Raw genomic sequence first — 18,110 nt, 5'->3', positions numbered from 1 at the left:
GTCTATCTCGTGTATTTTTTATGGGTCACTATCCTAGTTTTTATCTTGGGTTATTGATAGGTACACTAAAACACCTATAAGACACAGGTTTTGAAGTCAAAATAGTTTGTATAATACTGGACCAATTAAGTTATATTTATTTGCTATGAGACTTATCAGAAATTTTAATAGTCAGTGTGTATGGTGAACCTATTGTGGCGAACCTCTAGAGTGAGAAGGATTTTCCAAGCTTACTCTATTATAGAATCCTCTTTTCAGGGAACACATTTTGAGAAATAGCAAATTATTTCACAAAATTCATTCTTCACATTTTTTAAAAAAATTCTTCTTATTAATTGTATTTACTCTTTCCTTTATTGCTGCAATCTTTACAGGTATAATAAAATAGTATTAAGTCTCATAGATTTATTTTTGGTGTTGTGTTTCCTGGCAGAAAGACTGTTTTGTTCTTTTTGTAGCAAGCAGATCTCAGCACACCATATATATCTATATATCTATATACACACACATACACATATAATACACACACACACACACACACACACACACACATATTTCTTTTTCCAGCTATAGCTCCAGTTCTTTTAAAAATTTATTTTGAGACAGGGTCTTTCTAAGTTTCCTAGACTGGCTGTGAGCTTGCAATCCTGCCTCAACCTCCTAAGTAGCTAAGATCGCAGGCATGTGTCATCATGCTTAGTTAAAAATTGCCTTTTTTTTTCTTTTTTGGGTACTGGGGATTGAACTCAGGGGCACTCGACCATTGAGCCACATCCCCAGCCCTATTTTGTATTTTTATTTAGAGACAGGGTCTCACTGAGTTGCTTAGTGCCTCACTTGGTTGCTGACGCAGACTTTGAACTTGGAATCCTCCTGCCTCAGCCTCCCAAGCCTCTGGGATTATAGGTGTGTGCCACCAGGCCTGACTTAAAGATTGCTTTTTGATTTAAAGATTATATGAGGAATAAAGAATAGAATTTTAGTTTAAATATAATTTATTTTCTTTTAACCAGAGATAATAAGATTTTGTTATTGACACTAACTGGCAATGGATACAAGCAACCTCATACTTGGTTTTTCTTTGTAACATTTGTAGAGAATATAGAAAAGTGAAAATGCAGCTGTGATGGTAGCAGTTTTTATTTTTGGATGGTGTGGGAGAGACTACAGGAAGAGATTTAGATTAAAAATGTTTCATCTTTCTGGGTGTGGTGGTGCATTCCTTGGTAATCCCAGCACCTCAGGAGGTTTAGGCTGGAGGATTTCAAGTTCAAGGCCAGCCTCAGCAATTTAGTGAGACTCTGTCTCAAAATAAAACATAAAACAAGAGCTAGGGATGTGGCTGGTGGACTGCCTCCCACTTCAAAGTTATATTTTTTCTAGAAGGCACTGTTTAAATATAAGCTTTTGCAAAAATATTTAAAGTGTATCATGCCTGTCTTCTGTTTCTTTTTGAGAGATGTGTACCTAAATTAAGAAGAACCATATGTGTAGTTTTTATAATCTATTGTGTTTCTTTTTTAATTTAATTTGTAAAATTTAGGTGTGTATGTGTTTTTTTTTTGTACTAGTTATTGAACCCAGGAGTGTTCTACCTCTGAGCTATACTTTCAGCCTTTCGAAAAATGTTTATTTTGAGATATGGTCTTGCTTGCTCGGGTTATCCTTGAACTGTGAACCTCTACCTCAGCCTTCTTGTTGCTGGGATTATAAGTATGTGCCACCATGCTTGGTTTATAATTTTGGTTTTAAATTTAAGTATCAGTATTTACTTAATTTGTTTATTAGAGTATAATACTTGGAGAATAAATGTCTTAAAAGATAATGTGTTTGTTTTAAACATGATAGCTAAGAATGCAGAATTTTTCCTTGGAATTTCCTAAGAAGATTTACCATGGATTTTAATAGTGGGTAAACATGATCTGCTTTACAGTTTTAGCACATTTGGTTAAGATGGAGCGAGACCTAACCTATATGTGTGCGTGTGAATTCTGTATATAAATATGTTTGCCATGAGTTAGGAAGAATTAACCATAAACATTCAATTAGGATATTTCTGAATATAATTCTCATAAAATCTGTATTTCCTTACTTTTAAAATTCAGGCTTTTCCCTAAATCCTTTGAAATATTTATGAATTTTAAGAGAAACATCTTTTAAAAAGGCCTCAAAAGATAGTTTCTGTTTAAGTAGTCCCAAACTGGACATAGGATAGGGGGAAAAGCAAGTTCTAATTAATTCATTCTGTTAAAGTTTTTAATGTTTAGGTCTGTACTAATTTATACGTGTTTCATTGTATTTTTTAAAAAGAACATTTGTAAACTTGAGAGGAAATTAGTGGAAATGTATAATTTGAATGAAATGATGGCTATGTCAATAATACACCTTCAATCAATGAAACTGTCATTCTTTTTATTTTTTGTGGTACTAGGGATTGAACCCAGGGGTGCTGTACCGCTGAGCCACATTCTCAGCTCCTTTTTTTAATTTTTTATTTTGAGAGAGAGTCTTGCCAAATGATAAGGCTGGCCTTGGGATTCTTCTGCCTCAGTTTCTTGAGTAATGAAACAACTCTTCTAACCTCAAATAGGAACATCTGGTCAAATCAAAGTTAGTAAAAGCACTTGAGTTATGACAGAACATATCATTTATACTGATACCACCCAAGATGTTTTTCTGATTTTTTTTCTGTTACTCAATGATATGTGTTCTTGTATTTAAAACAGAGAAATTTTACTCTTATTAGGACTGACTCTTAAATTTTTTGATAAGTAGTTTTGGTTTTCTGATTATTAATTGTGCTTCTCCCCTGTTTTTCTATGGTTTAGTAATGGCATTTTTTTGTAGAGTAGTAGTAGTAGTTATCTGAATTACATGACAATAACTAGGGTAGACTGTAAGTGTGTCAGTTTATTTGAGAAATGAATTATTTCATGTATGACCTCATTTTACATGCTAGATACATTGACTGTTCTGATTTCAGAAGTCTGTTTTCCTCAGAGGATTATCTCTGACCCCTAAATTTCTCCTAACTTTCACATCAGAGCACATTCTTTGTTATTCAATACATATCCTTTGCATGTATTGAATAACTGTACATACTTCCTTGGAAGAAAGGGCCAGTAGACAACAGTTCATTTGGTTTTGCTTTAAAATGTGTTTAAAGTGCCTGTTTTTTTGGAGAGCTCTTAAATTGAATTGTGTTTAGCCTTTTAGAAGAATTCACTCATAGAAAATTCTCAAGGGAACCCTTTCCCGCCCATGGAAAATGCTCACATAATTTAATTGATCATTGTTGATACTGTGATGTAGTACTAAGAACTACTTGAGTGGCAAGGGTTTATTTGATTCTGGCTTTGTTTGAGCTAGTGATTTAGATGAGATATTTGATTTAAAGAAGATAAGGAAGTTGATAAACTGTTTATTTGTGTGAAGTGGAAATGTTACCTTCCTAAGTTGCCTTTTAGGTCAAGTGTTATATTTCAAAACAGCTGGAACTTTTGTGTTTTATAATATAAGTTGTTTGATTTCACTTTCTTTCCTTTTCTTTTCCCTTACCTCCTCACCTCTCCCTCCTTATAAGTAAATTTATTAAGAAATTAATGCTGTTATTATTCTGCTTTGTCAGTTGTAATAAAATTCTCTAATGTTGTCAAAATTTTCTGTTAAAATATAATTTTTTATTGTCATGTTTCTGGAAATATGTATGTTGGGGCATTGTTACTATAATAGCTGTGATTGTGAGGATTTTTCAGTGTGTCCATAATGTGACAATGATTCACCATCTAGGTTTGCCCCGAATACAAGACTTTCACTTTTAAAATTGGCTTAGTTCTCTGCAAACTGGGACATGTCGATCTCTTAAATTTAGTGACCACAAAGATTAATTTGGAGAAGAATAATTTGAGTTTCACTTCAAGTTTGTTTTTGAACTGGGCGCAGTGGTGCATGCCTGTGGACCAGGTTACTCAAGAGGCTGAGACACAAGGATCACAAGTTTGAGGGCAGCCTCAGCAACTTATCAAGGGCCTAACCAACTTAGGGAGTTCAAAATAAATAAAAGGGTGGAATGTGACTCTCGTTAAGAATCACTGGGTTTAATCCCTAGTATTCCCATCAAAAGTTTGGTTTTTGAAAAAAAGTTTCACTAATAGAGCACTTGCCTTGCATGTATGAGACATTGGGTTCAATCCTCAGCACCATAAAAAAAAAAAAAAAAGGCATTGTGTCCATCTACAACTAAAAATATTTTTAAAAAATTTAAAACACAGAATTTTTACCCTTACAAGGGCTGCAAAGGGTTGAAATGTCAAACTTGTTAAGTAGTTTTGGTTTTTTAATTATCGTATTCTTATTTACTAGTGTATTATATGAAAACACATGGGTTTGTCAGGATTCAAGTATTCTTGTGAAAATTCAGATATCAGTGAATCTGGAGGTTTAGGCTGCTTTATTTTGCCTGTTTCAATGCCACGACTTTGCTAGCATAGTACGGGTGGCTTTATATAATTATTACATTTTCTTCAGCAATCTGAGGTAAAATATTCCAGTTAAGTAAACTAAAGCTCAGGGAACTTAAATAATGTCTGAAGGTAACATAACTGATAGGTGGCAAAGGCAAGTTTGGGGCTTGAGATTCCTGATTTTCAGTTTCTAGCAGTTTTTCATCAGTGTTAACAATATGCAAACTTGTTACAAAGTAGTATGTTGTGATCTAGACAAGAAGATCATCATTAGTGACTTTTTAGACACAGAAACCACTGGTAAAGGTTATTGTAACTTTTTCACCTGGTAACTTAAAAATCTAATAATAAGATGTCAGCCAACACTTTAGAAAAATGTAGGTATATCAACTGTTGAATATAATTTCAGTGCTTTTGTAGTTTGAATAATGAACTCTTGTGTCCTGAGGAGGTTTTGGTCCTCTAGAATTATTGTTTTTCTGAATTGTATTTTCATAAGCAGTTTATAGGAATAGTTAGAGAAGGAAATAGCTAGGGTTTAATGCAGGGTTTATATTAAATCAAGCTATTTGTTTTAGTTAATAAATACTTTTTGTTTTGCTTTTCCTGCCTCATATATTCTTTTTTTTTTTTTTTTTTTGTGATATTGGGGTTTGAACCCAGGGCCTTGTGCTTGCGAGGCAAACACTCTACCAACTGAGCTATATTCCTAGCCCTCATATATTCTTAACATTGAGGCAGTATAACTTATTATTACACATTGATAGCAAGAATTATCTTATGTGTAATTTTTTATTACATTCATATTCTTCAGGTAAAAAGAACATATTCTCATGGTACTTACAGAGCTGGCCCAATGCGACAAATAAGCTTGGTGGGAGCAGTCGATGAAGAAGTGGGAGATTACTTTCCAGAATTTCTTGACATGTTGGAAGATTCACCATTTTTGAAAGTAAGAGAAAACTCTTTAAGCAATTTAAATTGTGTTTGTTAATTTCATGCTATAGGTGATACAAATGAATGACTATTTCAGAGTTAAAAAATTTGGTTTTGTTTAAATTGGAGGGAAGGAAAGGAAGAAATGAAAAATAGTGATCCTGTGTAGTGTGTACATGTAACTTCTCAGGTCCTAATTGTAATGGCAAAGCTGAGTGGTGAACCAGAAAATAACTATCACTTTAGGAAATTAGGTTCCATCTGTTTATCACCTCTTTTTATAGAAAAAGTACCAAAGGATTTAAGAAATACAGTTATGGTTTAGATATTAGGTGTCCCCCAAAAGCTCATGTGTGAAACAATACAAGAAAGTTTAGAGGTGAAATGATTGGGTTATGAGAGTTTCAATTTAATTAGTGCATTAATCCCCTGATAGAGATTAACTTGGTGGTAATTGTAGGCAAGTGGGTTGTGACTGGAAGAGGTAGGTCCCTGAGAGCATGCTTTTGGGGTATATATTTTGTCCTTGTTGAGCAAGGCATCTGTGTTCCAGCTGATATCCTCTATCACATTCTTCCTTCATCATGTGCTGCCTTAGCTCTGACCCCATAGAATGGAGTTGGCCATCTGTGGACTGAAACTGCTGAAAATGAGCCCCCTAAATAAACTTTACCTCCTCTAATTGTTCTTGTCAGGTCTTTTGGTCACAGCAGTGAAAAAGCTTACTAAAACATACAGGAAGAATGATTACTAAATTAAAATGTTTAGGATAAAGGAATGGCAGTGTTTTAGTCAGCTTTTTTACTGCCGGGACCTGAAAAGAACAATTTGAGAGGAGGAAAGTTAATTTTGGGGCTCGTGGTTTCAGAGGTCAGTCCACAGACTGCTGACTCCATTCCTTGGGCCTCAAGGTGAGGCAGAACATCATAGCAAAAGAGCGGTGGAAGAAAGAGGTTCAGGACATCGCCACCGTGAAGTAGAGAGAGAGCTCCTCTCATCTTGGACAGAATACAGACCTCAAGGGCATGCCCCCAGTGACCCACCTTCTTCAACTGTGATGAGCTGACAGATCTGACTCCATGAGAATGTTCTAGGCCAGACTCTAAGGGAAATGACTAAACAGACTCCATTTTGCTCTGAGACTCCATGTTATGTAGGAAATAAGCTTCTCACATGGGAACACCCTGCCTCTGTGCCCATCATCAGTTACTTGGTGTGACATGTTTAATAATATACAATGGCAACTCCTATGTAGTAAAGAATTGCTCTCTTTTGATTCCTATTGCTCCTAAACAATGTTCCATGTAAACAGTAATTGTGTGGATGTTAACAACCATTCCTTAGTTTGTACCTAGGTAAGGGTCATTTTGACCCACTTCCCCCTCTGTCAATGATCTCATGATGTTAATGTGTAATTTCGAATCATAGCAACAGACACTTATGATTAATGTGATTTTTGGTATAAGAACCCCTACAACCCTGTGGTCAGGGCTGTTCTCCCAATAGCCATTTTTTGGGGATTGTGTGAGACAGTCAGCTGGCCAGCTTAATAAAGACTCTCAAATTAGGACTTCTCAGCGGTGATCGGTCAGTTCTTAAGTTGCGCCCCATAACACAGCCATACCCTACCTGCCTATAGTTACCATCCTGTTTATCCCTATCAGAGGATAAATGCACTGATTTAGTTAAAACTCTCAGAACCCAGCCATTTCACCTCTAAATTTTCTAAGCTTATTGTCTCACACATAAGCTTCTGGGGGACACGTTACATCTAAACCATAACAGGCAGTTTGGCATTGTGGAAAACTGACCAGGGAAATTGTACATCTGTATTTTAGCCTTGGCTAGGCCTAGCTGGGATGGGCAAACAACATAAACATTCAGGACTATAGTCTCTTCATCTATAAAAGCAGATATTTAGGCTATGTAAAATGCCTCATTAAATTACTAAAATAATTTCTTGCCAGATTCCTTTTCTTTTTAAAATAACCTTTGTAGTCCTAGAAAAAGTTTCTTACTGTGAGTTGCTGGTCTGTCTCACTGAGAGAGAAGTCTCTGAGCTGCTGTGTTAGATTATTTAATCAGTATCAAAGGTCAGTATGAACCTGTAAGAATGTGAGATCAGTTTATCTCTGACATTTTTTGATATACCTAGAAATCAATTAAGGACATACCAAGAACTGGGCATGGTGATGCATGCCTGTAATCTAGGGACTCAGGAGGCTGAGGCAGGAGGATTGCAAGTCTGAGGCAGTTTCAGCAACTTAGGGAGATCTTGTCTCAAAGTAAAAAACAAAAAGGACTGTGGATGTAGCTCAGTGGTAAAGCACCCCTGGGTTCAGTCCCCAGTACCAAAACAACAACAAACAAACAAAAAAACATACCAACAGAACAATTATGCTTGGATGGTTCCCTCTCCCACCTTGGTTTTTTGTTGTTTTGAGATGGAGTCTTGTTATATTCCTCAGGCTGGTCTTAAACTTCTGAACTCATGTGATCCCTCTGCCTCAGCCTCCCAAATAGCTGGAACTACAAGTACACACCACTGTGCCAGGCTTGCTCTGTTTCTATAGATTGTTTTGGTGAGCTCTTGCTTATTTTGCCAACTTATTAAAATCATGTGACCAATATGTTTATAGAAAGAATAACAATAAATTATGAATATAGTGAATCATACCTCTGGCAGGATAGGGGGAGGGAGCCATCCAAGCAAAATTATTCTCTTGGTATGTTTAAAATTAAACTTTTAAAATTAAATGTATGAATATATAGGGACATATTCAATATAATATGTATTTCAGATGTTTAAATTATATATGGATGTGTATTTGTGAAGGGAGAACTATTTTAATGCATATTTGAAGATACATTTTAAAAATAATTTCTGTATAATTGTTTTCAGTGTACACTGCCATGGGGGACACTATCTAGTTTAAAATTAGAGAGTCGAAAAGATAGTGATGATGGTCCCATCATGTGGGTACGTCCAGGAGAACAAATGATCCCTGTGGCTGATATGCCAAAGTCACCTTTCAAAAGGAAAAGGTATGTTGGATAAAAATTTTTATTTCTGAAAATGTGTTTTCATACGTTGATATGTATGAGTATTAGTAGAAAATTGGAAGAAGGGAAAGTTTAGAGCATAATTGGAATGTAAATTAAAAAATAGCAATACATAACTGGTAGGGTTTGTGGTACTACATCTGTTATAAATAAGAAGAGAAATATAGGCAAATGACAATAAATTGTAACTAGGAATGGAAAAAAATGTCACTTATAGTGAGACATTGTAAAACTATTTTGGAATAAATTTAACAAATATTCAGAGACTGTATTAAAATGGAAACATGGAAGATATAAAATTATATTCAGACAAATGGAAAGCCCTACTATGTTCTAGATTAAGAGTGATATTTGTTTAAATATGTCTGCATTTCATTTGTACTCACATTCCCTATAATTGGATACAATGCGTTTAAAGTTCATAAGGAAGAAAACTGTGAAAGAAGAGATAAGTGAGGGGGAGCTTATTACTAGATACTGAAAATTTCTATATAACTCAAATAGATCATTGTATAGGATAGAGTCCAGAAATAGATTTGAGTACATAGAATGAGACAGGTGAGGAAATACTTATTTAATAATGCTGACATATTTGGCATTCTGAAAGAAAACAAAGACAGAACCTCTACCTCATATAAAAAGATTTTAAGCATCCCAGGTAAAACAATAAAAATATGATCATAAAAAATGTTAAGCTGGGAAGTGATCTTCCTAAGCAAGATGAAAAGTAGTGGCAATACTGTTTGAGAGAGAAAGGACAACAACCCAGTTCAAAACTAAAACAGTGGTAACACATGCCTGAAGTGGTAGGGCATGCACATAATCCCAGTTAGTTAGGAGACTGAGGCTGGAGGATCTTGAGTTTGAGATCAGTCTAGCGCATAGAGCGCATAGTGACTCTTATCTTGAGAAAGAAAAATAAAGTTCCCAAATCAACAACAAAAAGATAAAACCACCTAGTAGAAATATAAACTTTACTTCAGGCTCATGAGTTTAGTTTTAAAAAGCTATAAGGTATTTCTACCCACTGGATTGGTATATTTATTAGCATAGCAGTAATAATATAGTCTGGAAAGCATGTGAAGAAAGTCTTTTTTATATATAGTTGACAGAAGGGTGAGCTGCTGTGAAAGCAGCCTGGAAGTAGTTCATACACTTTATATCTAACCATGATCAACTCCCTTACTTTTAGGCATCTACCCCCAAAAATAAAAGCATTAAATGTTAATATGTAAGAATGCTAATAGTAACATTGTCTGTAATAAGAAAAACATTTAATGCCTGAATGTCCGCCAACCAGGGGAATGGTTGAATACATTTCTGCGTACTAAATTAAAGAATATGGTGAAGCAGTTAAAATAGGATTTTTATGTTTTTTGTTCTTGAAGGGTATTCATGACACTTGAAAAGAGCAAAATGTAGGATAATGTATCTTGTATGATTCTAATGATTTTTTGAAAAACAAAAATAAATATGAAATAAAACCCCATGAATAAATACATTTATATGAGCACAGGAAAAGGTTTGGAGTAGTGTACATTAAGTTAACATTTTGGCATTAGAAATGGTCATCTTAGAGGAGATAATTACTTTTTATGTAGATATCTAAAATAGTTCTACTGGTTACAGTGATTATTAATTTAAACAAAAAACTGATAAGAGCAAAGTCAGTAGTACTAGGTTGCTTGATGGCAAGGACTGTGTTGGGCTTACTACTAATGTGTCTTTAGCATATGTGTTTAGACACAGTGTGCTTAATAATAACTACGGGTTGAATTAAGTTTTACAAGTTAATTTCTAATTTGATAGCAAATGGTAAAATTGATGGGCTTCTCAGAAGTTCTTAATTTTGTTTTAGAATTTATCAAATCAGTATAATCTGGAAGTCTCTTCCCAGAACAATGAGGATATATACAAACTTTAGATATAACTTAAGGGGGTTCACCAGCTCCCTGTGGAATTTCCATTCACTTAAGGGTTTACAGCTCATGGTATGTGTGGTGACTAATAACAGTGTTGTGCCAAGTGTTATGTGTGCCTTAATTCATTAATGGGACCAAGCTTGCGGGATTGAAAGCCTATTAGCTTTCCAAAGGGAGCAGCAGTGTTACCTAATTTTTTTTTTTTTGTTATTGGGAATTGAATCCCAGGGATACTTTACCACTGAACCACATCCCAAACCCTTTTTATTTTTCATTTTGAGACAGGATTTCACTAAGTTACTTAGGGCCTCACTAAGTTGCTGAGGCTGGCTTTGAATTTGCAGTCCTTCTGCCTCAAATTTCCAAGTTGCTGGTATTACAGGCATGTACCACCATACCCAGCTCCTCAGCCCTTTTTTAGTTTTGAGACAGGCTCTTGCTACATTACTTAGTGCCTGGCTTAAATCACTGAGGCTGGCCTCAAACTTGGGATCCTCCTGCTTCAGTCTCCCCAGTTTCTTTGATTACAGGCATTATCTAACTTTTGATACATGTAAGACATTAGTCACAAAGAACAAAAAAGTATATGAGTGTGTTTATGCACTTAGAGAACTAATAAGAATTTAGAGAGGGGCTGGGGGGATAGCTCAGTCGGTAGAGTGCTTGCCTTGTAAGCACAAGGCCCTGGGTTCGATCCCCGGCACCCAAAAAAAAAAAAAAAAGAATTTAGAGAACTAATAAGTAACCTCTTGTAGGATAAACTAGGATAAGAGGAGAAAAGTATGGGGATTATCTGAAGTTGTCTCTGGAAGCAACTTAAAAACTTGAGGAAGATAAATGATTACTTCTGGCCAGAGTTGTTCTCACACTTTTCTCTGTTCTACAGTAGAATTGAAGAGGTTTCTGCAATGAGTGAGGTTAAGTAGGTAGTGAATTTTGTGTGCATATGGATTCTAGAAGGTGAAAGTGGAGGAGAGGGACAGTGGGAGGTGACTGTCTTCCAAGACAGAACTGAGGGTTTCCTTTCTGCTTCCAATAAACCATGCATGTTTTATGGAAGTACTTGCTGACACTTTTTTTCCTTGCTAATTTGCTTATTTTTTGTCCTCTTCTCCCTAGGACATTAAGTTCCATGACAGTAGGGACCTCATCTGTCATTAATGTCTTATTTACTAGCCTCAGTGCCTACATAATTCCTGCCATGTAGCCTGGGTCCTATAAATACTGAATTAATGTAATTTTAAAAGTTACCTGTTTGTTCTAGAAGTATATCTTGTTAGCCAAGGGATCTGAATAGAGGTTCAGTCCTGTACACATGGGTATACGGTCCTATACAGATTAGACCCAAATCTCAGGTAAAGATTCCAGGTACAGGAGCCCTCCCTTCCTTGGAGGATACATTCTAAAATTCCCAGAGGATGTGTGAAACCACAGATAGTACTGAGTGTTATATATGCTATGTTTCCCCCATACATTTATACTTATTAAACTTTAATTTATAAATTAAGCATAGTAAGAAATTAGTAGCAACAACTAATAAGATAACACAGCAATAACAGTAAACTAATAAACAGTATGTGAATGTGACCTTGATGCTGTCTTTCTCTCAAAATATCTTATTATAATTTCACCTGTCACTAGAGGAACCACTTTATGGCTTCTCCTTGGCATACCTGAATTGCCAGTATCACTACTCTTTTTTGGGGAGTGGGGGATTGAACCTAGTGTGCTACAATTCCCAGTCTTCTGGGAATATTTTAAATTTTATTTTTTTATTATTATATTTTTAGACAGTCTTGTGAAATTACTGAGGCTATCCTCAAACTTGCAGTCCTCCTGCCTCAGCCTCCTGAGTTACTAGGATTACAGATGTGCCTGGCTCAGCAGCACTACTCGTGACCCTTAGAGTCATTGTTAAGTAAAATAAGAGATAATAAACAGAACTACTAGAGTATTGAGATAGTCAGTTTGGTAGTGGAGATAGCTACTGAATGACTAAAAGGTGAGTGCCCTGAACAAAGAGATGATTTGTATCCTAGGCAGGACAGAGTGGCACGGCAGGAGATTTCATAATGCTTTTCTGAATAGTGAGCAATTTAAAACTTCGTAATTATTTTGTTTATAACTTTATTTTTTGCTGTTGTATAATAATTATACAGAATAGTGGGTTTCATTGTGGTATATTCTTATATGCACATAAAATACTTTGAATTTTATTCTTCACTATCTCCCTTGCCCTACCTCTTTCCTCTCCCTTACTGTCCCTTCTGTTTTCATAAGATCCCTTAAACATGAGAGAAAATATATACATGACCCTTACCTTTCTGAGTGACTTGTTTTGTTTAACGTGATCCTCTCCAGTTTTATCCATTTTCTTACAAATGACATAACTTAGTTTTTATGGCTGAGTAAAACTGCATTGTGTTTATATACCACATTTTCTTTATCCATTCATCCATTGAAGGACAGCGAGGCTGGTTCCATAATTTGGCTGTTGTGAATTGTGCTGCTACAAACATAGGTATGCGTGTATCTCTGTAGTATGCTGACTTTAGTTCTTTTGGGTAAATAGTGAGAAGTGGTGTAGCTAGATCATATTGTGGTTCACTCCTAGTCTTTTGAAGAATCTCCACATTGATTTCTGTAGTGATTGTACTAGTATATATTCACACCAACTGTGTAAAAATGTTCGTTTTCCCCATATCCTTGCCAGCATTGTTATTTGTATTCTTGATGATTGACATTCTAACTAGAGCAAGATGAAATCTCAGTGTAGTTTTGATTGCATTTTCCTGGTGACTAAAGATGAAATACTTTTTCATATATGAAAAGCATCTTATGAGAAGTGTCTGTTTAGTTCATTTGTTCATTTATTGAATGGGTTTTTTTTGGTGTGTAGTTTTTTGAGTCAATAAATTCTAGATATTAATCTTCTATCAGCAAAAAAGTTGTCAAAGATTTTCTCCCATTCTGTCGGCTATTTCTTCACAGTTTTCTTTGTTTTATGGAAGCTTTTTAGTTTGATGGCATCCCATTTATTAATTCTTGTTGTTTTTCTAGAGCTTTAGGAGTCCTATGGAGGAAATCATTGCCTGTGCCTGTATGTTGGAGTGTTGTTCCTGTGTTTTCTTATAGCAGTTGTAAAGTTTCTGCTCTAAATTCCTAGATCTTTGATCCATTTTGAGTTGTATTGAATCTGTAGATTGCTTTTGGCAATATGGCCATTTTAACAATATTAATTCTCTCTATGAACATGGTTGGGCCTTTTATCCTTCAGGTGTCATCTTCTATTTCTTTTTCATGTTCTGTAATTTTCCTTGTAGAGATCTTTCACCTCCTTATTTAGATTTATTCCTAAGTATCTTTTTAAGCTGTTTTAATTTTTTTCCCTGAATTTTTTTCTCAGTATATTTGTTACTGGTGTATGGGAAAACTATTGATTTTCATATGTTGATTTTGTGTTGATATGCTATTTTGCTGAATTGCTTATAAGGTTTAGAAGTCTTCTGGTGGAGGATTTATTTTCTTCTAAGTATAGGATCAGGTCATCTGTAAAGAGGGACATTTTACTTCTTCCCTTTTTTATGTGTATTCCTTTAATTTCCTTGTATTAGTCAACTTTGCTCCACAGTGACCAAGAGACCTGACAAGAACAACTTAGAGGAGGAAACGGTTTTTGACTGTCAGTTTCAAAGGTTCAGGCTATAGTTGGCTTGCTCCAAAACTCTGGGACTGAGATGAGGCAGAACAGCATGACAGAGGAAAGCAGGTCAGGACATGACAGCCAGAAGGCAGAGAAAGAGAAAGATCTGCTTATCAGGGACAAAATATAAACCCCAAAGGTAGGCCCCTAGTAACCTTTTTCCTCTAGCCACATCCTACCTGCCTATAGCTACCACCCATTTAATCCATACCAATGAATCAATGTACTGATTCTGTTACAGCTCTCATAATTTAATCCTTTTACCTCTGAACATTATTGCATTATCTCCCAAATGAACTTTTGGGGAACACCTTATATCTAAACCATACCACTTCTCTTGCTTAATTTCTCTGGTTAGAATTTCCAGTACTGTATTGAATAGAAGTCATGAATGGGGCATCATAGTCTTGGTTCATATTTTTAGAGGAAATGCTTTCAGTTTTTACCAATTCAGTATGATACGGCTTTCAGTTGTATATAGTCTTTACATCAGGGTAATTTCCTTCTATCCCTAGTTTCTTCAGAGTTTTTTGTCATGAATGGGTGCTGAATTTTGACTTTTTCTGTGTCTGTTGAGATGATTATATGATTTTTGTCCTTGATTCTATTCAAGTGGTATATTTATTGATTTGCATATGTTGAGTCATCTTAGCATTCCTGTAATAAAACCAACTTGATTGTCATGACAGTCTTATTAATGTGATGTTGAATACAGTTTATTAAGGATTTTTGTATATGTATCAAGGATTTTGGTATGTAGTTCTCTTTCCTTGAGGGTCCTTATCTGGTTTTAGTGTCAGGGTAATGCTGGCTTTGAAGAGTAGATTTGGAAGTGTTCCCTTCCTTTCTGTTTCCTAGAATAGTATGAGGAGCATTGATATTAAGTCTTTTTCCAAGGTCTGGTAGAATTAGGTTTTGAATCCATCTGGTTCTTGCTTTTCTTTATTACTGTTTGATCACTGCTTGTTATTAGTCTGTTTAGGTTCCCTGTGTCCTCTTTGTTCAATTTTGGTAGGTCACATGTATCTAGAATAATTTATTTCTTATAGACTTTCCAATTTATTGAAATGCAAGTTTCAAAATAGTCCCTAATGATCCTCTGAATTTCAGTGGCATCTATTGTAATAGCTTTTTTTTTTTTTTGCTTCTAATTTTATTAATTTGGGTCTTCTTTCTCTTTCGGTTATTTTGGTAAATTGTTTATCAATCTTGTTTATCAATCAACTCTTTGTTTCATTAATCCTTTGAAATTTTGTTTTTCTCTATTTCATTAATTTCAGCTTTGATCTTTATCATTTCTTTCCTTATCCTAGTTTTAGGAATGGTTTTTTCTAAGACTTTGAGATGCATCACTAGGTTGTTTGGGATTGTCCTGATTTTTTTACATAGGCACTCATAACTATAAGCTTTCCTCTTAAACTGCCTTTGCCATGTCCCAGAGATTTTGGTATATTGTATTTATATTCTCATTTGATTCTAAGAATTTTAAAACTTTTACTGTTATTTCTTCAGTGTTCTATTCATCATTCAAAAATGTATTGTTCAGTCTTCCATGTGTTCATATAGTTTGTATAGTTTTCTTGGCTGTTGATTTTTTCATTATGATCTGATAAGATGCAAGGAATTATTTGAACTTCTTGTATTTGCTAATACTTGACTTTGAGGTCTAAAATATTTATTTTGGAAAAATTCCATGAGCATCTGAGAAGAAAGCATACTCAGTGATTATTAGATGAAATATTATGTACATATCTGTTAAATCCTTTGATATATAGTGTGATTTGACTGTAGTGTCTTCATTTTATGTTTGGATGACTTATCTAGTAATGAGACAGGTATATTGCAATCATCCACTATTATTGTATTGGGACCTATCAGAGCCTTTATGTCAAATATTGTTTGTTTTCTGTAGTTAGGTACAGTGATGTTTGGGGAAGATATATTTACCATGATTGTCTTGTTGAATTGTTCCCTTTACCAATATGTAGTCACTTTTGTATCTTCTAACTGATTTTGTCTTGAAGTATGCTGCTTTGTCTGATATGAGAGTAGCTTTTCCTACTTGCTTTTGGTTCCTTTTTTTTTTTTTTTTTTTTTTTTGGTGGTGGAGGGGGGAGGGGATTGCTTTACTACTGAGCTACATCCCAACCCTTTTTATTTTTTTAAAATTTTGATACAGGGTCTTGTTAAGTTGCTGAGGGCCTTGATAAGTTACTGAGGCTGACCTTGAACTTGTGATCCTCCTGTCTCAGCCTCCTGAGTTGCTGGGATTATAAGCATATGCCACCACACCTAGCAGCTTGGAGTCCATTTGTATGGGATATAATTTTCCATCTTTCACTTTCAGCCTGTGGGTGTCTTTGCCTATGAGGTTTGTTTCTTGTGGATCTTGTATTTTAATCCATTCTGCCAGCCTATGTCTTTTAATTGGAAGATTGAGGTATGTCTTCCTGTCATTTTGATTTATTTCTAATGTTTTCTTTGGTCCCAATTCTCATTTGCATATCTATTTCTAATGAGATTTATTCTTTCTTGAGCTCTCTTGGTTATTCTCTCTCTCTCTCTCGTGTATAGGATTAAGGATGTTTTGCAGTACTTGCCTAGTAGTCATAAATTCCTTTAGTTTATGTTTATTATTTTCTTCCTTCCTTGATAGCTTTTCTGGATATAGCCATCTTGGTTGGCAGTTATTTTCTTTCAGGGTTTGTAGTACATGTTTTCAAACTTTCCTGAACTTTAGGGTTTGTATGGAGAAATCTGATATTATTTGGGTTGATTTTCCTCTAAATGTGACCTGGCATTTCATTCTTGTAGCTTTAAAATTTTTCTTTGATTTGTTTATTTACGTATTTATATTAGATGGACACAATACCTTTTTTTTAAAATTTTTATCTTGTGCTGAGAATTGAACCCAGGGCCTCACATGTGCTAGGCGAGTGCTCTATCATTGAGCCACAAGGGGGCTGGGGCCCACTTGATCTGTGTTTTTTTGTATTTTAATTCCATTGTGTTGTGGAGGGTTCTTTTTTTGATCCTATTTGGGGTTCTAAATACTTCTAATATCTTAGTATCTATCTTGTTCCCAACATTTGAAAAAGTATCTGCTATTATTTCATTGAATAGTTATCATTGACATTACCCTGTATCTTTACTCCTTTCTCATTGCCTGTGGAAGAAAATGTTTATTTCTGAAAATTTCCACAATATTTTAAATCACAGTTGACTGCAGGTAACTGAGACAGTGTGAAGTCACTGTCAAGAGGGGATAATATATAGGGAAACCTCAGTAAAGTGTACTATCTGTAATTCAGTTTCTTATCCAAGTAACTTTTTTTTTCCTGTGACTTTTCTGAAGGTGTATTATAAGAAGGGGATTGTATTATATGTATGTTTTCATCCATTTTAAAAGATAGAACTTAATTTGGGAACAGGTGATTTAAAGTTCCTTTTGTCTGAATTATGTGATTATTGAATGTTTAATGGCAAGTAAGCCTCAGTATATAAATACAAATTTTTTTTAAAAACAGAACTACCAATGAAATAAAAAACCTTCAGTACCTACCTCGAACCAGTGAGCCTCGTGAGATGCTCTTTGAAGACAGAACAAGGGCCCATGCAGATCATATAGGACAAGGTTTTGAACGACAGACAACAGCTGCTGTTGGAGTACTGAAGGCTGTGCACTGTGGAGAGTGGTATATATAACTACTGCTATTCTAATGAAAGACTTTCATGGCTTCTAAAAATTTCCTTGGAAACTTTCTTAATGATTTTGCCTTACTGTGGAAGAGAAAAGTTTTAGTTACCCTCCCTGTGTTTGGGTATCCTAACTGCTCAATTACTGTAAAGAAGATTTTAAATTGTTAGATTCTAGTTTTAATCATTTGGGATGAACTAAATAATTTCATTTTCTACATGAGTAGAAGGTAAAAACACTAGGATAAAAGGAAAATTAGGTTTACTTACTACTTTACAAATGTAGTCTTATTTAATTTTCTCAATTATTTTTTGGTCCATTTTTAT

The 18,110-nt window shown here is 34.9% G+C and overlaps 1 protein-coding gene across 2 annotated transcripts in view; it reads left to right on the top strand.

Moving 5' to 3' along the window:
* Rsbn1l (round spermatid basic protein 1 like) overlaps positions 1-18,110 on the top strand; it is a 74,888-nt gene that overhangs the window by 42,794 nt on the left and 13,984 nt on the right. For both annotated transcript variants that reach the window (XM_047560910.1, XM_047560909.1), the window contains 3 exons: positions 5,278-5,415; positions 8,302-8,444; positions 17,615-17,782. In XM_047560910.1, the coding sequence (XP_047416866.1) occupies positions 5,278-5,415; positions 8,302-8,444; positions 17,615-17,782 (449 nt within the window). The remainder of the gene's footprint in view (positions 1-5,277; positions 5,416-8,301; positions 8,445-17,614; positions 17,783-18,110) is intronic.

Source organism: Sciurus carolinensis, chromosome 8 (assembly GCF_902686445.1).
Source record: "Sciurus carolinensis chromosome 8, mSciCar1.2, whole genome shotgun sequence".
Taxonomy (NCBI): domain Eukaryota; kingdom Metazoa; phylum Chordata; class Mammalia; order Rodentia; family Sciuridae; genus Sciurus; species Sciurus carolinensis.
Note: the sequence above shows the minus strand (reverse complement) of the source record. Positions and strands in the feature narration are given on the sequence as shown.